Source organism: Neoarius graeffei, chromosome 3, assembly GCF_027579695.1.
Source record: "Neoarius graeffei isolate fNeoGra1 chromosome 3, fNeoGra1.pri, whole genome shotgun sequence".
In the NCBI taxonomy this organism is placed as follows: domain Eukaryota; kingdom Metazoa; phylum Chordata; class Actinopteri; order Siluriformes; family Ariidae; genus Neoarius; species Neoarius graeffei.
The window spans coordinates 93,058,148-93,081,696 of record NC_083571.1 but is presented as its reverse complement, the minus strand read 5'-3'; the positions used below and the strand labels follow the sequence as shown (position 1 = coordinate 93,081,696).

General features: G+C 40.7%; 1 protein-coding gene across 5 annotated transcripts in view; it reads right to left on the bottom strand.

Annotated features, from left to right (window-relative positions):
* Positions 1-1,902: 1,902 nt before the first annotated feature.
* pinx1 (PIN2 (TERF1) interacting telomerase inhibitor 1) overlaps positions 1,903-23,549 on the bottom strand; it is a 91,989-nt gene continuing 70,342 nt past the window's right edge. For all 5 annotated transcript variants that reach the window (XM_060917655.1, XM_060917652.1, XM_060917653.1 and 2 more), the window contains one exon: positions 1,903-4,701. In XM_060917655.1, the coding sequence (XP_060773638.1) occupies positions 3,964-4,701 (738 nt within the window). In that variant the 3' untranslated portion in view covers positions 1,903-3,963. The remainder of the gene's footprint in view (positions 4,702-23,549) is intronic.

Genomic DNA, 23,549 nt, shown 5'->3' with positions numbered 1-23,549 from the left:
GGGGGGATATAATCTAAGGGGAGACCTAAATTTTAAAAAACCAAAGGTTTGAACAAATATGAAAAACATGTGCGTATCGAGCTGTGGGGTGACTTTATGGAACAGACTGGAGACAGAAATAAAACAAAGTGCAAATATAAATCTGTTTAAAAGAAGGTACAAAAAAATATTTTTAAACAAGTATATAGAAGAGGAAGTGTGTCAATGGAGGATGATGAGGGATTAATAGAATAGAGTTGATTGTTATATTAGAACTAATTTAGTATATGGTATATATGGTATGTATTTATTTATGGGGATAGTTTATATATTCATATTTACAGGGATAGGTATGTAGTAGATATTTATTTTTGTAATTATATATTTATATAGATATTTATGAAGTGTATATATGGTATATAGTATATATATTTTTTGTAATTATATATTTATATAGATATTTGTGAAGTGTATATATGGAATGTAGCATATATTTATTTTGTAATTAAATATTTATATAGATATTTAGGAAGTGTGTATATATATGGTGTGTAGTATATATCTATTTTTGTAATTATATAGATATTCATGAAGTGTATATATGGTATATATTTTTTTAGGTGTATTAATGAAGTTTGGATTTCGGGGTAGTTAAAAAGGGGTGGGAAATTAAAAAAAAGTATTGTACTTCTTCCCACTCCTTTTTCGAACAATGTGCGGTGTATTGTAATGTCTGAGCTCTTTATGTATTTTATTTATTAATTTTTTTGTCACTTTCTCGTGTTCTTTCTTTTTGTAAAAAAAAACTTTTCTCAACTGTGTTTGATACAGTAGGTGTTTTTCCGCCCATCTTCAATGAAGCACACAGAAGAGTGAATAATATCATTGACCAGGGTAACCAAGATTCAGCAAAAAGGCCTTAAACCACCCCAAGAAAAATTTGGGTACCGGAAAAAGGAGACGTTATTTGCCGCCTTTTCCTCAGCATTTGCATGGGAAATTAACAAATTCTCTGCATTTACAATTTGCCTTGTCTGTAGAAATGTATTGGATTTACTTCGATTACCTACTATAAGCCAAGACCTTGGAGGCCATGAAGTGTTTTAAAATTAGACCAATTTAGCCTAAAAACATGACTCTGGCAGCCCTCTTACAGGCTTTTCCTCTGCTGCTCCACTGTACACGGGGTAGCGCGATTCCTGCCCCAGTGGGCCTCTGTTCGCGCTCAGTGCAGTTTCCATTTTTGACCACTAGGTGCAATAATATGTCTATGGAATCTAGAAATGAGAGCAAATCAATGAAACACTAGCTCATATCTATCAAATAGGAACTTATATATTTAACAGTTATTCCACGAAATCGAGTTGTACACGGCTTATAGTGCCTCGTCGGCTATAAGCCGTGTACGACTCTATTTCATGGAATAACTTTTTTTCTCCTATCCACTTTCACTGGATTTTGAAAAACCGAGCATTTTTCTTATTTTTTGCAAATTTGATAAATAAAAACTTTATACAAAGCATCCACAAAATCATTTCCGCTTAGAATGTAAACAAACCGGTGAAATGACAGTAGCAATTTGTGAAAAAATACTATAAAATAATTCTTGATTTAAAAAAAAAAAAAGATACATTCTTACCATCAAATACTTTCATTCCATATTTTGTTGCTTTTTTTTGGAGTTTTGTTTTTGACTAGTTTTTATTTCGTCCTCGGATGGCTCAGCAACACGCGCCGCCATTTTGTTTTTCTCTACTTACGGTACATGAGCTGATAGCCTAGTAGTAGAGTAGCCAATCAGAGCATGCGATTGCTCATATCCAGTGAATGTGGATAGAATAAATGAATGAAATTTTATATACATGTCGCTGATCAGTCAAGACAGTTACTCAGTATTCCAACAGAATTTAAAAAGTGCAGAGGTTGTTAAAGCGGGTTTTATTCACATGTTGAACAGCTGATATGGACAGATAATCATTGCCACTGGGACGATCACTACTAGTTAGTTAACAAACAAGTAAGGCCGCAAGATCCTGAGATACTTTCTTGACTATTTGAGAGCAATCAAGGCTGCATGTACACTATAAATATCTTACACTATATAAAGCAAATAATTTGACATGCTTTGCAATGTCAGTGAAAACTCTTTTTAGCCACAGTGAACAATAAAAAGGCAAACAAACATTCTCCACTGAAGAATCAGCCAGTGAGAAAGAAATCATGTTCAGCACTCTTTAAAATGGTAAGACTCCAAATTAAATTCCACGGTATAATTTTCAAACTGGTTGACATTTTATTTTATTAGTCCATGTGTAAAATTCATAAAACCTAAAATCATAGCACCGTAGCATAGCAGAATTCATGGTCTTGGTATCTAGTATCCAGTCCCTTCACTAATGGGCAACCAGGAAATTAGTCCTAGACCCAGGGGATCCACTGACGTGTGAAACGGGTCCATTTCATCACTGGACAAATCAGTGATGTTAAGCTGGACATTATAACAGTGGGCCTGGAAGTACAGTAACATAACTGTTCAACATAATTCAAAGAAACTCCCATTTTGAAAGTCAAATTAAGGAAAGACATTTGAATTTAGCATCACACTTATGCTGTCCATCAGAGGTGCAAATCTCACATTAAAGGAGAACTGAAGACAAATTTTTTATCATCAAAATTCTATTCCTCTCATTTTATTAAATATCGGAATGCATTTTTGATAGCCATTTTGTCACTACTATAGCAAGTTATGAGTGTTTGAAATATGCTATGGAATATACAGTATATATCAGTCCATATGTCAAAGCAATGGCCGTAAACGAGATTCGCTGAGACCTGTGCGAGTCATCGTAGGACGGAAGTAAAACGTACAGCGAAAATCAAAGTGACCAACATCTGCCAACGTTGTCAAAAGACGCGCGCGCCCTCTTTCGAATGCTGATGTAATCAAGCCGGAAGTTTTGTTTGTTTGGATAGCAATCAGGAAAGTTTGAAAAAAGTAGGCAGTAATCGTCATTTAAACTTGTTTTTGTGCAATATTTCGTTTGGAAAACAGTTTTCAAAATGGTGGCACTGACACCTGGCTGACACTTCACGTTTTGAAGTCTCGCACAAGCCTTGTGAAGATCGCGCGGATAAGCGACGCCTGCCGTGGACCAAACGAACTAAATTCAACATGGCTAAAAACCAAATAGGCCGATAAGTATAATATTTAATTTCAATTAGTTGCCAATACGAGTCACGATACAAGGTTACTAAAACTGAAAACGTAATTGAATAACACGTTAATTAAGAAATAAAGCAAGTTTAAAAATGACTTCAGTTCTCCTTTAAGGCAAAAAAAAAAGGATTGTAGTTTAAAACACCAAATATTACATTTGAAGTTGACTGCTCGTCAGCTTCTCATGGGTGAGATATGTTTTAACACTTAAGTGTGAGCTGCAATCCATCAGCAGCTTCATACATCACACCAGGAAAGCTGACAGTAAGAGAGGATTCAGGACTATTTTAAAAACAAGACAACTGAAAAATTGATTCAGATTGCTGCACTGGTATGACACGCTTCCCATATGCCTATAGACATTCAATAACACATAGGCAGTGAGATTTATGGTTTTTAAAAACCTTTAACAGAGGTTGCATAGATTTTTTTTTTTTTGGGGGGGGGGTTGTTACATTTGGGATTACTCTTGGAGCAAATACACAACTGAGACGTATAACGCGACTTAAAATTAAAAAAATAAGTAGCGTTGATCAAATAGTGTAATTTTATGTTCATATATAATAGTGGAATATGTGGCATGTACACAGATTCATAAAATTAGTTTTTGCTGTACAAATTGATTTCCATGGCGAGACATCCAATCAGATAGACAGAATGAGGTTAAAAAATCATAAACTTTAAAAAAAAAAAAAAAAAGTCAATTGCTGCTGTTCAGTTTATTGAGGAAAAAATCAGATACATCTACCCCAATCAAGTATAAAGCCCTAATTTTCATTTTTCTTCTTTCTCTTGTCCTTTTTGGATTTCTTTTCTACTACTACTTCTTCTGTGTGCGCTTCCTGTTGTTCTCGCCGCTTCCTCTTCTTTCTCTTTTTATCCAAAACCTCGGCGTCTGCGAGGTCACCTGCTTTATCGTCTTCGTTAGCGGAATGTGTAGGTGTGCGAAGAGGCGTTTCTTTGTTTTTCCTTTTCTTCTTTCTCTCTGTAGAAAGGGCCACTAGATCCCCAGCTGTGTCTTGTTTTGCTACTGGGACACAGCACTCCTCCACTGAAACCTCCTCTCTAGCCTGTCGCTCTTTCTTCTTTTTCTTCTTCTTCTTGCTGTCCGAGTCAGCCTGCTCTACAACAGTAACCTCTTCTGTCACTGGGGCTTCCTCGATTTCTTCCACCTTTTCCTCATCGTCGTGTTGGTCATTCTTTCGGTCCTTTTTCTTCTTTTTCTTTCTTTTTTTGCTCTCCTCTATGTCGCTGGTGTTGGGAGAGTCGTCGGTGGATTTGGGTGTCGCTGACTGGGATTGTGGGTTGCCGTTGGTTTCAGGAGTGGAAGCAGAGGACTGGATCTCAGCACGGCCTTTCTTTAACTGAGCCATCCGCTGCGCAAAGTACTCCTGCATGGTCAGCGCACTGGTCACGGTGTTGAGCTCCACGTCTGGGTTTGATGGACCGTTCTTGTCATCACGGTCCTGTTCTTGCTCCTCCTGAGAATCAGTACTGTTGCTTGCCTGTGAAACAATGAAATAAATCCTCAGGTTAAGCATGGCATTATGGATGGAGGTGTTCTCCTGGATCTGATGCAAGAATTTCTACCACTGTAACCATAACCACAATCTTTATTTAGAGCATGTTTCATTTTCAGCCTGAAGTGCTTATTTTTACACACACACACACACACACACACACACACACACACATATATATATATATATATATATATATATATATATATATATATATATATGGAAGGAGTCAAAAGTATTTAGAATCATTAATGAACCAACTATGAGATTTACTACAAATAATATGCATATTTATCGAGATTATAAAGCTGGTGTCCTTAATGTTCTCTGGAACACTGTTCAGTGTGTTTAGGGGTGATTAATTAAAAAAATAAAAATTAAAAAAAACAACACACACCACATCTTGCACCACTTGAGCTGCAACTGCCTGCTTCATTTAAATTACGCTCATCCCAGTCACTTTAATTTTGTTGAGGAAAACTACAAAAAAAAAAAAAAATCAGCTTTTTTCTCCCCATGATGAGAAATAATTCACCCTTCTACTCAAAATCTCAAACAAAATATTCTCATCTTCCTCAGTAAAAACTAAACAAAAATGTCAGACCGGACAAAAGTTAAAATCCACATCTTTATACACTCACTACACTGGAGATTTTAGAGGGGAACGCTTTCAGACTCCAGGCTCCTTCCGTTAGACAACTTTATTAAACACAAGATCCACTCAGTTGACGCTGGTTCCCATTGGAGACGTGTATAAACTTATGCTAATAATCAGACTTGTAGTATTCAAGTCAGACTCATGCCCTAATTTTAAGGACTCATGACTTGACTTGGACTTGAGCACTGAGGACTCAGACTCATAAATTGGAGACGAGGACTCGGATTTTTTCTTTATTTTTTGTAACATGCCATAAAAATTTGGCAAGAGATATTTATATTTATATCTACATTCATTTTTATTCTAATTTCGTGCAAGAGAATGCACAGTCACCTGTTCATACGTCATGTTCAGGACCAAACTAACGTTAATGGCGCTAAAATGCCTGGAGAGAAGCCCCTAGGATTGTCTGCTTTGCTTATACAGACTTCTCGTGCAGTCAGAAAAAAAAAATGCACTGCTACAGTATGTGTTCCATATGTAGAAGAACTATCAAGGAGATGACAGAGACAACCTCGAACTTCAATCGTCATTTGGTAAGACTCCACCCAGAGAAGGAAGTGACACGCTATGTTCATTGCTCTGTTGATAGCGGGGCTTGCTTGGTGACTGATGAACTAGTGAGTGTTAAAGGAACAGTCCACCGTACTTCCATAATGAAATATGTTCTTCTCTGAATTGAGACGAGCTGCTCCGTACCTCTCCAAGCTTTGCGCGACCTCCCAGTCAGTCAGACGCGCTGTCACTCCTGTTAGCAATGTAGCTAGGCTCAGCATGGCCAATGGTATTTTTGGGGGCTGTAGTTAGATGCGACCAAACTCTTCCACGTTTTTCCTGTTTACATAGGTTTACATGACCAGTGACATGAAACAAAGTTCAGTTACACAAATTGAAACGTGGCGATTTTCTATGCTATGGAAAGTCCGCACTATAATGACAGGCGAAGGTGTTAGTACGCCTGTCATTATAGTGCGGACTTTCCATAGCATAGAAAATCGCCACATTTCAATTTGTGTAACTGAACTTTGTTTCATGTCACTGGTCATATAAACCTATGTAAACAGGAAAAACGTGGAAGAGTTTGGTCGCATCTAACTACAGCCCCAAAAAATACCATTGGCCATGCTGAGCCTAGCTACATTGCTAACAGGAGTGACAGCGCGTCTGACTGACTGGGAGGTCGCACAAAGCTCGGAGAGGTACGGATCAGCTCGTCTCAATTCAGAGAAGAACATATTTCATTATGGAAGTACGGTGGACTGTTCCTTTAACCCTCTCTCATGTTATTTGCCCTGTTCATAGCGGGGCTTGTGTTGGACTTGACTCAAAATTTTCTTTAATGACTTGGACTCTGGGGACTCAAGACTGGACTCGGACTCGAGGTTTAGGGACTCGGCCACAACACTGCTAATAATCTACATCTACATTATAAAATTCATAAAATATATCAGATAAATAAAAAATAAGTAATATATAATATAGTGAGACAAACATATTATTAAAATTTATAAAGTGTATCTAAATACCAGAAAAGTGTTTCCGATAGTTAATTCTAAATTTATTTATTTTTGTTAGTGTTGTAGTCAAGACCACCTAAACTGAGACCAAGTCATGACCAAGACCAGAGTGTATCGAGACTGAGACAAATCCAAGACTCTGAGGGGTTTGAGACCAAGTCAACACCAAGACCGAGGCAGGGCGAGACCGAGTCAAGACCAGGACCAGACCAGTGTGTGTGAAGGGGGTGGGGGAGGGGTGACACTGTTAACAGTAATGAAAATTTCGAATTTGCAAAGATTCACGATATTGGTCGCATTTGAACCAGAAATTTTACATCCAATCACAGTAACGATGTAAACAAATAAATCAGACAATGCAAAGGCAAGTTAGTGAAATAACCACAGTTGTGGTCTTGAAATAAAATCCAGAGTCCTGGACGTCCGAGTCCGAGACAAGACTGAGTAAAAATGCCGTCGAGTCCAAGACGAGACCAAGACATTCAAGAAGTGGTCTTGAGGCCAGTCTCAAGTACTACAACACTACCTTCTGTGTTTGTAGAAACATGCTGTCATACTCCCAGCATAGGGTTAGACAATATAATGATCCACAATCTGTTTTTGCAGAGAACTCATGAGTACTGCGATGCACACATTTTTTAGCCGCGCTGAAAACACTCGTAGTGTCTTATTACAAGCAGATTTAAAACCAAACAAGTGCTAGGCTTTCATCAGAGGTTAAGAGATGGAAAACGGTTAATAAAGGGGAACTGAAGGCAAATTTTTTATTCTCAAAATTTTATTTCTCATTTTATTAAATATAGGAATGCATTTTTGATTGCTATTTTGTCACTGCTATAGCAAGTTATGAGTGTTTGAAATATGCTATGGAATACATCAGTCCATATGTCAAAGCAATGGCCGTAAACGAGATTCGCTGAGACCTGTGCGAGACATCGTAGGACGGAAGTAAAACGTACAGCAGAAATCAAAGTGGCCAACATTGTCAAAAGACGCGCGCACCCTCTTTCGAATGCTGACGTAATCAAGCCAGAAGATTTCCCTGTGTCCAAAATCGCTCCCCACTCACTACATAGGCCACTATATAGTGGGGACGTGGTGGCACGGTGGTGTAGTGGTTAGCGCTGTCGCCTCACAGCAAGAAGGTCTGGGTTCGAGCCCCGTGGCCGACGAGGGCCTTTCTGTGCGGAGTTTGCATGTTCTCCCCGTGTCCGCGTGGGTTTCCTCCGGGTGCACCAGGTTAGGTTAACTGGTGACTCTAAATTGACCGTAGGTGTGAATGTGAGTGTGAATGGTTGTCTGTGTCTATGTGTCAGCCCTGTGATGACCTGGCGACTTGTCCAGGGTGTACCCCGCCTTTCACCCGTAGTCAGCTGGGATAGGCTCCAGCTTGCCTGCAACCCTGTAGAACAGGATAAAGCGGCTAAAGATAATGAGATGAGATGAGATGAGATAGTGGGGACGCCATTTTGTAGTGCTGTCCGAAACCTTAGTGAGGATTATGTGGGAAATGCGCTCAGTATAATAGGTATTGATCACAAAAATACATGCATGTATTTATTATTTTGAAAACCCACCAGCCGCCTGATCTGGCATGTTTTAATTGTGCGACAGTAATGACGCAAATACCAGCGCGACGAACCAGTCGTCTTTCCAACTCTTCTCTACTCCACGTTGGTTCGAAGTCGTATGGAATAATCTCCATCACTGATGAAGCTGGCATATCTCGAAATTAATCTAAATTGGAATGATATGGCGATCTGGCCGCTGTGTAAACAGTTTTCAAAATGGCGGCGCTGACACTTCACATCTGAAGTCTCGCACAAGTCTCGTGAAGATCGCGAGGATAAGCAACGCCTGCCGTGGACCAAACGAACTACATTCAACACGGCTAAGAACCGAAAAGGCCGATAAGTGTAATATAATACACCAATACGAGTCAAGCTATAAGGTTAATAAAACTGAAAACGTTATTGAATAACATGTTAATTAAGAAATAAAGCACGTTTAAAAAATGACTTCAGGTCCTCTTTAAGATACAATTTTGAAGCTTACGGTCTTTCTTTGGTAGACGGAAATATTAGCAAAGGCTACGACAGACCACTAAACATCTCTGCAGCGCACCATGTAGGAGGAGTCCTGTTCTTTTCTCTTGCGTGAACTATTCTAAAAACCCACAAACACATTCAACATGGTAACATTTCACTGGCTACATGTTTTAATCATAAGGCCTGTGTGTCTGCTAAAAATATAGAGAGACCATGACTCCATATGATATGAGCTTTCTATACAGAAAAAGATTGACAGCCAAGCAGAAATTAAGTTGTAATTTGAGACAAATGTACCCATCATCACTCGCTGTCACAGGATACACAGGGTCCTGCAGAACTCGAGCTAGCGCGTGAGGGAGAATGACAGTTAACAACAGGATTAACCTGTCTCACACACACCCACGTTACCACTCCCAAAGAAGACATGGCACAGTTTAGGGGACATTAAAAGTTCGTTTGCTGCTAGGACTGGGTTGAAGTTTTAAAAACTGATGACACAATGCTTATAAATGAACTTTTATAAAATCAGTAAGCTCAAGAGAACGCATCCAAAATGAATCAAACTGGAGGTAATTACAGTTGTCAGAAGTTTACATACAGTGACGTGAATGTCATCTTGGATATGAAGGTCATGGCAATATTTGGGCTTTCAGTAATTTCTTTGAACTGTTCTTCTGTGGCAGAATGATTGTACAGCATACATCTTTAATTTAAAAACAAAAAAGAAAATAAAAAACATGAGAATTTGGTTCACAAGTTTTAATTTTCTTTGGGTCAAAATTATACATACAGCACACCTAACATTTGGGTAAAATGTCTTTTCGCAAGATTCACCTTGACCAAACATTTCTGTTTGCCATGAACAAGTTTCTGGCAGAATTCTGGTTGGATATTTCATGACTCTTTATGGTAGAATTGGTAGAGATCAATTATTTATTTATTTATTTCTATAGGGTCGCAGGCAAGCTGGAGCCTATCCCAGCTGACTACGGGCGAAAGGCCCTTGTAGAACAGGATAAAGCGGCTAGAGATGATGAGATGAGATTTTTTTTTCCCCCCTTGGCATGGACTCGACTTATAAGCACGATCCATATATTTTCAATAGGGTTGAAGTCAGGACTTGTTTTAAGCTTAAAGTTAGCCTGCTTTATCCTCCACAACCAGCTCTGATGCGTTTTTGGGTTCATTGTCCTGTTGTAACTCCCAAATCCCAAGTCGTGTTCAAGCTTCTGATAGTTTATGCTGAAGAATTCTGACGTAGTCCTCCTTCATTATTCCATCCACTTTGTGCTATGAACCAGTTCCACTGGCTGTAAAACATCCCAAGAGCATGATGACCCTACCACCACCACCAGCTGGTACAGTGTCCCTCTGCACATGGTGGTCATTGTGGCCAAGCAACTCAATCTTTGTCTCATCTGACCATACAGCTTTCCTCCAGAAGCCTTTTTCTTTGTCCGTGTGGTCAGCTTCAAACTTTAGTTAAGCGTGAAGGTGTCAATTTTGGAGAAGGGGATTATTTCTTGGATAGTAGCCTCTTAGTCCATAGCAATCTGAACTGTAGACAGTGATCCATCAGCTTCCAGTTCATGGCAGGGCTGTGCCATGGTGGTTCCCAGGTTGTTCCTGACCATCCAAACCAATTTCCTTTCAGCTGAGGGTGACAGTTTGGGTTTTCTTGAAGCAAAGTGGCTTGGCAAAGTGGCTACACCTCACAATAACTTGCATACAATTGTTTGAACTGATCTTGGAATTTGCAGTTGTTTAGAAATGGCTCCAAGAGATATTCCGGAGTTGTGTACATCTGCAATCCTCTTTCTCAGATCTGCACTGAGCTCCTTGGACTTTCCCATTTTACTGTGTGTTGGTCAATCCAATGAGTGCTGTAATCAAACCCTTTTTATGAAGGCACAGAGAAGCTACCAGCTGTAGTCAATCATGATCACTAACAGGAAGTTAAGAGACCTTGGCCTTGGCAAGATAAGATACATTTTGGAAGTTTCAGCACCTCTGAATTAATAATCTAAGTGACTATATGTAAATTTTTTTTTACTCTGTATGTATAATTTTGACCCTGTGTTGATTTCAGACATAAGAAAAAACCTCACCATGTAAATTCAAGTATGGTGCAAAACATGAGAAATGAGGAAGAAAATGGGAAACTGGAGCATTTGGTTCCTCTGATTAATCTTGGAGGACTTTTGCATTATCTGTGATTCTAATCTAATCTACACTGATCATGTTTTTGTTTCCATCTTCAAATAGGCATATCAGACGCTCGCTGGCCATGCTGTGAAAACTGTGCATGCAGACGCTCATCTAAGTTTCCAAATCTGTCATTGCTTAACTCTTGAATATTTTCTGTCATGAACACTATCATTAAAAGGCTTATAAATCTCTGTTTTCGAAAGAAATTTATCTCATTAAGATCTGTTCAGTACTCTGGGAGTAATGACAGGTTGAAGTTGGTACAACAGAATACACTCTCTGCTCGCGTGATGTCAGGAAACCGTTGGTGCTTTTTGAGTCACAGGAAAGTGCTCAGCCTCTCTCATGATCCGTTTCTGACTGGATTACTCATGAATATCACTCAGATAACTTTTATAGGGATGTTCTCTCGCTCTCACTTTCTGAGCAAAATTTTCCATCTGCTAGTTTTGATGTTATGATTTACAGGAGACCTTGAAGTGAGTTTTCATAGCTTTACCTACTTATTTTTTCAAATCAGACTGATTCATGTAAATAAATAAGAATATAACTGTAGTTGTTTTAATGAAAAATATCGAGATTTTAGTGGTCGGAATGATATTAAAAAAAAACAGAAGTCAGAAACGCGAATGTCAATTTCAATTCATCTCATCTCATTATCTCTAGCCGCTTTATCCTTCTACAGGGTCGCAGGCAAGCTGGAGCCTATCCCAGCTGACTACGGGCGAAAGGCGGGGTACACCCTGGACAAGTCGCCAGGTCATCACAGGGCTGACACATAGACACAGACAACCATTCACACCCACATTCACACCTACGGTCAATTTAGAGTCACCAGTTAACCTAACCTGCATGTCTTTGGACTGTGGGGGAAACCGGAGCACCCGGAGGAAACCCACGCGGACACGGGGAGAACATGCAAACTCCGCACAGAAAGGCCCTCGCCGGCCTCGGGGCTCGAACCCGGACCTTCTTGCTGTGAGGCGACAGCGCTAACCACTACACCACCGTGCCGCCCTTCCATGTAAATATCTTGGAAAAATAGGAAAGTTATTAAGAAAAAACATTTGATCTCATTGGTTAATGAGGCCCATTTTGGACCATGTGATCCTCATACAGAATATTTGGGCAGTTTTCTAAAAATTATGCCGTTTTTTCAATCTTTGATTTGTAATATCTCAACAACAGATAAACATTTTATTTCTGTAAAAAGTACGTTGTTCTGCATTCAAGTCCGAATTCAACGAGAGCAGTTTCAAGCCATTTGAATTGAATTTTCATCTGATATGCCTACTTTGAAATATTAACAACCTCAATGTTACCCTTTCTAGAACAGACAATATGTACATATTTGAGTAGCACACGGCAGGTTATTTGATTTTCAATTTTTTTTTATTAATAATTAATGACAAATTTGTTTACTTGAAAATACAATACCACAACTTCACATGAGCTGGCTCCCAAGATATTTCTCCTTTTTAGTCTTTATAATCGTTTTATAGAAAAAAAAGAGAAAGAAAGAAAGAAAGAAAGAAAGAAAGAAAGAAAGAAAGAAAGAAAGAAAAAGACTTTATTCATCACACACTTGTGAAATTTCCTCTCTGCATTTAACCCATCTGAAGCAGTGAACACACACACAGAGCAGTGGGCAGCCATGCTAACAGCGCCCGGGGAGCAGTTGGGAGTTAGGTGCCTCGCTCAAGGGCATCTCAGCCCAAGGCCGTCCCATATTAACCTAACCGCATGTCTTTGGACTGTGGGGGAAACCGGAGCACCCGGAGGAAACCCACGCGGACACGGGGAGAGCATGCAAACTCCATACAGAAAGGCCCTTGCCGGCCACTGGGTTCGAACCCAGAACCTTCTTGCTGTGAGGCAACCGTGCCTCTAACCTAATTTTTTTTAAATAGCTGTATGAGAAAACTCTTAGCTAATTTAATATGGATAATTAGTATTCTGACATACAATTGCGAAAGACCAACATTACAAAAGGTCACGTTTCGAGACCTTTACATGCAGATGTATGGAATTTGAGCAAATGATGATGATCCTGGAAAAAAGTGTCCACAGAAAGTCAGTGTGTTAGCATTCAAGTTAAAATAAATAAATAAAAACTAAAAGGGGGCGGCGATCCGGCAGCAGTGTTCGAGCGAAACCTTTTTATTTAGCGCTACAAGCTGCCGAGTCACAGCAGGTCACAAAGCGGTAGACACAATGACTATGTTGAAAAGACCACAGGAGTGCGCTTCAGATTAAACTGTACCCAGCCAACACTTAGTCACTGCAGCACCTCGGGCCCATTCGTCTTCATTTCGCTAATGGGCTGCTCAATGCATAATGATTTGGGGTGAAGAATACCCACTCTGAAGCTTGTGCTAAACAACAGCAGAGCTCTACATTATGTCACAGGCAGCCATGAAAACGGCATTTTTCAAAATTCCCATCAAGGGACCAAGGTTGTTTATGTGCTCCTACTGTAAAAAGAGCAACAAACGTAACAAATGGAAACACTTTTTCTTGCCTTACAGACTCGCACTTCTACATGGGCTGTGGCAGATTAAAGCATGTACACTAATTCCAGGAGACAAAACATATGGTAGTCATGTGTGGTATTTATGCTCGCTCAAACCTAGCAAACTCATAGCTCATGCTCGATGTACAAAGTTTTCTAGACTAGCCGTGATCTCTAACGTCTGGAAGAAGGGAAAAAAAACCCCGAACACAAACAACGCCATACCCACAAGCTTTCCCACTAAATCCAGCCTCATGGCAATTTTGCTTCCCTTTTCCTTTCTCTCTTTTATTTCTCCACTGCTATGCTTGCATTATTTTTTTCTCTCTTCGTTCTTTTAATATTGAAAATATTAAGTGGACAAATGGGAAAATTATGAGCCTAATGGTTACACTGCAAAAAATAAAAATCTTAGGAGGTTTATTTGTCTATTTTCAAGTCAAAACATCGAGCCACCCTTATTATAAGACATAATTGCCCAACAAGCAAAACCTCATTTAGCTAGAAAGGCTAGTTTTTAGACAGTCCATCTTGAAAATCTTGTACAGACAAAATGTCTTGAAAAAGTCTTATTTGGAGCACCTTTGAAAATAAAACAAGTTTTTTTTTAAAACAAGTAAGTACTAGGGCTGTAACGATATGCGTATCGAAATCGCGATACGCAGAGCCACGATCCGTATCGCGATACAAGAAGGCAGAATCGCGGTACACCCTTTCAAACTTCTCCTCAGCCCAAAAACAGAGGCGCTTCCAAACTTCAATTTATGAATACTTTACTTTTTATTTAAATTACATTTTAAACTTACTTAAATTACTTTTATTTTTTTATATCTATTAGTAAGTCGTTTTTTCGCCGACCTGCGACAACCTTCTGCGAGTCACGCAACGTCCACACTCGCCACTGGCAGAGCATTCATTTCTTTTAAGCGGTCGCCATTCTGGTTGCGACGCGGGGAGCGAATCTGTAAACAAGCAGCTCATTGGCTGGCTAGGTGTGCCACAAGCCAATCACAATCACTTGACCGGAAAGGCATGCAGTGTTGCCAGATTGGGCGGGTTTAGGTGCTTTTTGGCTGGTTTTGAACATATTTTGGGGTGGAAAACGTTAGCAATATCTGGCAACACTGAAGGCATGTCTGCTTGGGCGGAAGCCTTCTGTGGTAGTTACATTTTGACACGCGAGCAATGTTTCACCATAAAAATTCCGTAATTTCCATCTGTTTTCCGCGATCACAGAAAATCATTGGCCCTATGAGAGTGAGACAGTGAGAGAGCCACCCCCCCAAAAAAAAAATAAAAAAATTAACGGATTTACACGATTTGGAAAAATGACTTTCAGAACCGAAAAAAACAGAGCTTCCGGCTCAACAGTATTATTTTGAGAAATAAAACAATCTTTGGATATACATTTGTTCATTTTTGCATACATATTACTCATTCTCTGCAGTGGTCTGAATTATTTGTTATTAAATAGTTAATGTAAGTAAGTAAATGTTAATAAGTCAAATTTACTACTTTAAAAAAACATTTTTTTAAAAATCGTGGGCGTATCGAATCGTGGGTCAAAAATCGCGATACGAATCGAATCGTGAGTTGGGTGTATCGTTACAGCCCTAGTAAGTACATTTTGGACATTTGTCAAATGCGGTTCGTCTTGTTTCAAGAAAAAAAAAAACAAAGTATGCTTGTTTTGGGAATTAATGAACTTTACTGAAATCTTTGAATCTTTCATTACAATTCAACTCCACCTTACATATCCTAAGTTTACTGCGACTGTTTTCTCAGTCATTCAGAGTGAGCTCCTTCGAGATGCTGTACAGACTCTAGACCAGACAAGTGCCTTCAAAAAGGCTAGGAGTGAGTGGAGGGCGTTTTAGGGTGTATTCAGACCAGGATAGTTCGATAGTTCACTTGCTTTGGTCCGAACCAAATGGTTTTTTTTATTTTTTCATTTTGGTGCGGTTCGCTTTCACACTGTACATTTTAGTAAGCGGACCAAAATCTGTCAACAAAGCCACGCGCCCTGAGGTCGTTCAGCTATTGGTCAGAGACGACACGCGCACAAAGCGTTAAGTTCAAAAGTAGTCATGGAGGCTTTCCGTGCTGTTATTCTTTTTAATGTCATCAAAGCTATATGTTTTTCCAGTTTTTACTGTTTTCACAATTGTGCGATTACTATGCTGTTGTACAAGTAATTTATCAACAACGACTTCAAAGGGCAAGGCGGCTACGGAGGATAGCGCTGATGAGCGCACATCATGTTGTGACAGTTCTGGCTCTTCACACAATAGATGAATTTCTTTTTTGCGTCGCTAGTACCGCCACTTTTTGAAAGAATGTCCCTGATTTTAATGTAGGTCTGACGGAGTTTCTTCACTTTTAGCCGACATTGTTCTGGGGAGCGCGTGAACCCCTTCTCCTTCATTTTCTCACTGAATACAGCAAACACGTTGGCATTTTTGTGTGTTCTCTCCAAAAGCTCAGATATGTGGACATCTGCCCAGATATCCACAAGGGTACGCGTTTCTTCTTCGGCCCACGTTTGCCCCCTACTCATTTTTTGTACTCTGTAGTCTAGCCTACCACTGGTCTGAATGACTGAACGACTGTTGTAAGGTTCCCTTGACAACCGAAACACTGTTTGCACTTTGCGGTGGAATGTCAAGACTCTGTTTCCCATAATGCTCGACAAACGACGGAAGCTCCCGAGGTACAAAAAAGCAAAACTGTCAGATTAGGTCCGGTCTGCTTTCACACCTCCAAAAGATCCGCACCAGAGTTCCTTTGGTCCGGACCGAGTCCGACCTTGCAGCTCGGTCTCGGTCCGCTTGTTTGGTCCGGACCAGAGTTCGGTGGTTTGTATTCAGACCAACCCAAAAGGTCCGGACCAAGGGAAAATTGGTTCGTTTAGTCGTTTGGTCCGGACCATACAACGTAGGTGTGAATACGCCCTTAGTGAGGTCTTTTTGGAATGCTGTGAGTTAAGTTCAGTGTTCTTTCTTTTTTTTGTTTGTTTGTTTTTTTTTTGTGCCTGATCTTGTAAACCCCTCGTACACATGAATAGTCAGTGCCCCCAAAATGCACTGTTGCTTTGGCGTTGTGTAAGCACTGTAAGTCAAAATGCGTAGACTTTTTTTTTTATTATTATTTTTTTGGTGCCTGAGGTCCTGGGGAAGTAGCCTGGCAAGCCAGACTAAATGTGAATATTTAGTCTGGCCTCGATCCGTAGACATTTCCGAAGCGGGTAGGAGGAACAAACCGCTGTCTTTCAAACTGTCTCTGTGCGTATAGGCCAACGCTCTGACCAATCAGCGCAACAGTGACTGTGACGTAGTCAGAGCGACAGAAAGCAGTGGGGGAGGCCTTGAAATAAATAATTTTTCAAAATGCGTATTAATTAATAAACAGGTTCTAGATATTAAGAAGTTTGGAGATAATGACCACAAGTTTGGAGTCTGTACCACATATACATTTTTTCCCAAGTGTTTTTCAAGGGTTTGCTTAAACTGTTTTTGAGAGTTTTTATTTTTATTTAGTGGTGTTTGGTGAAATAATTTCCCTTAAATTTAAAATAACGGGAAAATAAGAAACAATCAAAAAGTAATGTTTCAAAGCTGTTTATTAATTCTTCGTACTGCACAAACTAGCCCCATCCTTTTGGCTACGAGCAGAGCCAGCTGGTAGATCAGACTTTTGCCATAGCCGGTCGGCAAAACAGCGAAAACGTCCTTCTTGAAAAGGAATGAGCGGAGAGCCTCTTCCTGCTCATGTTTCAATGAAAACCCCAAGTCTAATTCTTCTAAAACTGATTCCAAAGCGGAGTCAAACGCGCGCTGTTCACTAGCCCGTAGCCATATTTCCTGTTGCGCTTTCTCCAGCGTCGCGCAGCTTTGTCGTCACTCCTGCAAAAGCCCGCCCAAAGAATCCAAACAAAACCTTGCGTTGTGATTGGCGGGCACGATTTGATGCCCGGGGTGTTTTTGTTTATATGGTGCGAGGCTAGACCCATTCGCTAGGCAAAAAATATTTTTGGCCGCTAGGCGGTTGGGTCTAGTTTACTAGGCTACTGGGGAAATGGAATCTTAAGAGATGTTTTAATGTTTGAATGTTGAAATGGGAAAAAAAAAATAAACTTGTTGCAATGCTACACGTGTCGTCAACTTGATTCAAGATAGTCTCTGGTCTCATATCTAGAGTATTTTACTAATTACAGGTCACAAAAGGAGAATCTTTTAAGCTAGCAATGCTGAGTTGTAGAATTTAACAATCCTAATTAGTATATTTATCTTAAATTCAGTTTTTACTGCTAAGACTTTGTCATGAATTTAAGTGAAATACCCTTAAAATGAAATAAATAAAAATGACTTGAATGGCTAAATGTAAGAAGTACGATCTTGTTAGAAGAACTATTTTGAGTTAATCAGATCTCGCATAATAAGTTCCCCAATCTTATTTTGGAATTATTTCATCGAAAAACAGGTTAGATTTTTCATCTTACTTTAAGAAATCTTACCAAGTCAAATTTGACTAGTTCCATTGGCAGATTTTTTTCACCTGATTCAAGCAAATATGCTTTGTTTTAATCTTTTATTTCTTATTTTTGAAAGGCCATTTTTTGCAGTGTAGAGAAGCAGCTTTGGGACCAAAAGGTTGCTGGTTCAATTCCCTGGACCAGTAGGAATAGCTGAAGTGCCCTTGAGCAAGGCACCTAACCCCTAACTACTCCCCAGGCTGCTCTGGGTACTGTATGTTGTACGTCGCTCTGGATAAGAGCATCTGCTAAATGCCATTAATGTAATGTAATGTAATGAGTATACTACATCTTTGAGAGAAAGCCTGAAAATAAATAATGTCAATAAAACACTACATCTAATAGCTATGTGGTACATCATTAAAGGTAGATCTGAAAAAACGTAGAGGTGAAAATGAGTACAAGCAAGTAACACCACGCCCACAGACTTTCTCTCTAAAGCCCGCCCTAAGTTAACTTATGTTTGTTGTCGACAGTGTTGACCATCGCACCTCTTTCAATCACCACCCCTGATTTGAGCTCTGCCTTAAAAAGGCATTCGACTGGCTTTGGCATTTAATTAAAGCTGAGGTTATTCCCCCTTACATCCTACACACCCTTAAAGCTAGACGGCCTTTCGATTTCATAAAAATGGGTGAAATTTAGTTCCCTCTGAAATTTGGTCATTGTGATACATGTTTATTTCTGTAATATCTCAAAAAAAGGCCATTCTGTGGCTGGGAAGTTATTTAATTTGAGGGGATTCTCTAGCAAATAATGTGCATGAAACTGGTCACTTCAGGCAGTCAAGCAGACAGAGGAAATCCGTGTGCGCGCATGCGCAGGTTTACCTTATTATTATTTTTGGGGGGGTTTTACAGCAGCTGGCATCCACAGTGTTGCATTACTGCCATCTACAGGTTTACCTTTGACCGTGCACTGACAGTTACATCATTGTCGCTAAACGAACAGCTGATCACACCGAGGTGCTCGCTGAGCGCCGATATTTATTAGTTTGGTCCTGCGTTTCCTTTCCTTCGCAACATAACGTCTTTTCTTCTCGCTTTCCATTACTGTAATCGGTCGTACACGTTTCATTCGCGCACACGCGTCCTCCATTTTTCTCTCCTGTTTAAAATTTGTATCCCACAATGCCTTGCGTGAACGGGGAAAGCCCACCACGTGATGCATGACGTAGTATCTTGAATCGGGTCATGGTGAAGCAGGAAAAAATAGCGGAGAATTTAGGGCCATGTGGCCCTAAATTCATTAATTGTTCTATTTTTAAAAAACTAATAAAATTGGAAGTCTGTGATTCGAATTCAGTAGCTTTTGGTCCACTAAACAAAAATAACTGTGCGTCGGGGAAAATTCTTTTTATGACCTACACTTGAAAAATCTGAAAGGCAGTTTACCTTTAATTCAAACTTTCACACTGACCCCATGAGACCATAATTTACGCAGGCTCTACGAAACACCTGTAATAATGTATTTTCCAAGTCCTAGACCCTTGAGTCATTTCGGCTAAAAAGCTATCGCTTTAGATTTTTCCTTTATATTTAAAAGTGCTCCAGTAGGGTAGAAAGTTTAAAAAAAACAAACTCCACAGTTTTAGATTCATTAAAAGAAAAGTTCTAACTTCACCCAATATTTCTTCTGGAAAAAAATCTATAATTCCCAGTTTGTGTGAAAGAGAAGTGAAAATAAGAGTGCTGAAGAAGTGATTGGGCTTGGTGAAATGCCTGGGGGCCGTTTGAAGAGTTTGAACTGTGAAATTACTCTCAGGAGGAAGAGGAAGGATGGAGAGAGGCAGAAGAAGAAGAAGAAGAAGAAGAGGGATGGACTGAGCAGGGAAATCCTCTTCATCAGAGAGCTGTGTGTGGTTGCGCGTTTGGGCCCGCTTGGGGACCGCCATTAGCCTTATCTCTCTAATGTGGCGAGAGAAGTGCTGCTAGTAGTATTCCTTCAGGGATTTGTGGTGCACACGCGTGCACACACACACATGCACACAGGGTGTCTTGGCACAAACAAACAAAAGCAGAAACACGGACGCATGCTGACATACAGACAGTGTAAGCCCACCTTACATGACTGCGCTTAAGTGTCTAAGAGGTCCCAGTTGACAAAGAAACAACTATCGGGGGGGAGGGGAGTGAGGGGGAGCCATCCTCCACTCAGTCTCGTCCTTCTCCCTCCATTTCTCCTCCCTTTCCCTCTCCTTGACGCTCCTTTTGGCAACAGGGAGGCCCCAGGAAGAGGATGCGTTCTCTAGACTGTGTGCAGCGCTCAGATAAGGGCCCAGCAGCTCGAGCCACTAGCTCTTTCCTGCTCAGCACTCCCCAAGCACATGCTGCTCTGAGGAGGAGGAGGACGAGGAGCAGGCCCAGGAGGGAAGCAAAAGCGATCTGGGACCGACATGGGGTTGAGAGCTGTTTAAAAGCCTCACAAAAACTAACTTATTAAAAAAAAAAAAAAACCACACACCACACAACACGCAGCGACAGAGAGACCCAGACGACAAAGCAAAATGCCATCATCTTGCAAAGTAACTGGCTGTTTTCTTTTTCATGATACCGTCCAAATTCAGTCTTACAGTCCTCTAATTTCCTGCTGAAAACGGCAACAAAAATCTCCAACTCCGTGCTATGTCACAGTCTCCCTAATTTATAAACGAGAAGCGATATCCCTCGCTGCATAAAGACTAGCATTGCGAATGCTGTGTCAGCAATGAGAACTTCTACTGTCCAGGGACTAAAGACTGCATATGGTGGCGAGCTACTGCAAAGATATAGTGCTATATTTAAGAGAAAGGAAATTGCCAAGTTGAAAGAGGTGTCCGTATTTAAAATCGGGCACGTCGCAAGATGTCGCTTCAAAAGACCTTCAGAAACGTACAGAAGTCTAATAATATACTGAGCATCGATGTAACGTGATGAGCAAAGATCAACGTTTTTTTGCGCGTGATACTAGCTTTTGAAAGGACCGACGTGTTCGGGTGTATCCTTGAGATCTTTAAGAGACGCATAGTGTTCTTTACTCAGCCCAGATACTTAGAGCGAATCCTAAAACCAGACTATTTATAAACAGTCCCTGAATGTCACTCTGTTTGTTCGGGCTTTTACTTCCCTGAGCTGTTCTACTCACTCAATCAGGCGCTATATAGGGAAAAAATAAATAAAATATGGGAGCGTTTACGTCCTCTGAGAGTTGCACTAGGTGTACGCCGAATAAACCTGAAACTGGCCCATTATGGGCACAAGCCGATAGATACTATCAGGGCAATATTGGGAAGGAAGCTGATTGTGTGAGCATGCTCTCATTGTCCTGCCAGTATTATAAATTTGGTGGTGGTCTGGGTGTATGGATCGGCCCCAGATTACCCAGACTACCCTCCCTGATGAGGAGAGAGAGGCTGGCGCGCCATCCTTCATACCACTCATGTGGGTGGACAGCAAAACAGGTGGCGCCCTCGCGATACACAGCTCCGTCCGGCTTAATTGGGACCTTAACACCACATATTACAAGACACTAAAATGACCCTGAAATTATTTGGAACGCACCAACTGACTCCTTTATCCGACGCCGGTATTTATCCGATACATGTTTTCCTCACCGAGGAAAACAGCACGTGACTGATGTAAAAGCCTTCGTACATCTTTCTTTGGAAATTAATCAAGATTCAGATGAAAGGATATTATAATAATAAGCTCAGACAAGCTCGCCAGGGCGCCATCAAACACTACCGAGGATGAAAATGAAGGATAAGCGATTCAATTTTACATTAAAATGGCATGACAGTGAGACAAGATTCCCAACGAGGAGCTCAGCTCAAGCCTTGGTAAATATTTAAAAAAGTTTTTTTTTTTTTTTTTTCACAAAACCTGGAATTAAATACTTAAAATCGACTGGGGTATAAATATTTAGCGCCTAATTAAACTCAATAGGCTGAAATATTTAGCATTCAATTCAATCAAAGAGGTAAAAATAAAAATAAAAAAAAATAGAAATTAAAATAAAATAGAAATTAAACAAGACAAGACAAAAGAGCTTAAAGCTACGTCTCCTGAGGCCTGGATTAACTTCCCACCAGAAACAAATGACCACAACACTCTGCATAGGGCATCATCACTAAATTCTGCTTGCTTTACATTGTAAAGTGCTTGCCTTTCCATGCCCCCCAAGGAGCTGGTGTGTCAGCCCCAAGATGGAGGAGGCGCTGTTTTACTCTCCACGCTGCTGTGATTTATTCGATTAAAAAAGGGCAGTGATTAAACATGAGCCAGGGCCTCCGGAACAGCAGCAGCTCGGAGGAGTGGCAGGCAGTTAGCTTCCTCTGCTGCTCTGTAATCACCCTGCCAGGGCAGTCCTGCCCAGGCATGCAGCTACCGCGCCACACGGCTATTCCTGTTACCGCGCACCGCCTTTTGTTTTCCTCCACAGCAGCACTAATCTATAATCGGTACATGTCAACGGATTGGCACAGCCGGACGGCCACAGAATGAGCCATCGGTGGAGGTGGGGGTGGGGATCAGGGGCATGGAGAGGAGGGAAGGGGAGGACAGGGCGGTTGTCAGTTTACCTTGTTTCTCTATTATTCCATGGTGGCAGAAACCGAGCCCTGTCAACAGCCACGAGGGAGGCCATACTTTTGTTTAAGGCAATTAGATGTTAGCGGATATGAATTAACGCTCCCTGACTTCAAACAAAAACACAGCGTTTGAGGTTAAGTGGTCAGACAGCAATCGCTGAACGTGCCGGCTCACATGGCTGTGCAAGTTTACCTTAGAGTCTGCTCATCGGCACAGACTGTAACTGAACGGGCATCGATTTCCACTGAACGCTATCTGTCTTTTGATATCGGCATACCATGCGTCCTTTTATTTACACATAAAAGGATTATTTACAGAAAAAAAGACAGACAATTTACTAGGGACACTGAATTCCTGGGAAATCCAAATGAGCCAAAAAAGAAAGCTGTAAACTGAAAATGAAGCTCCCGACAAATTTCACTTTTGATACTGCTCAGTGTTTATGAGCAGCTGAGCAAAGCTTTCGGAAATTTCTGACAGCAGATGACAAACGGTCTCCTAACTCCCAGAATATCTGTACCAAACAGTCTATGAACACTGAATGGTGTGTGAAAGAAACCTAGGCGGCACGGTGGTGTAGTGGTTAGCGCTGTCGCCTCACAGCAAGAAGGTCCGGGTTCGAGCCCCGTGGCCGACGAGGGCCTTTCTGTGTGGAGTTTGCATGTTCTCCCCGTGTCCGCATGGGTTTCCTCCGGGTGCCTCCGGTTTCCCCCACAGTCCAAAGACATGCAGGTTAGGTTAACTGGTGACTCTAAATTGACCGTAGGTGTGAATGTGAGTGTGAATGG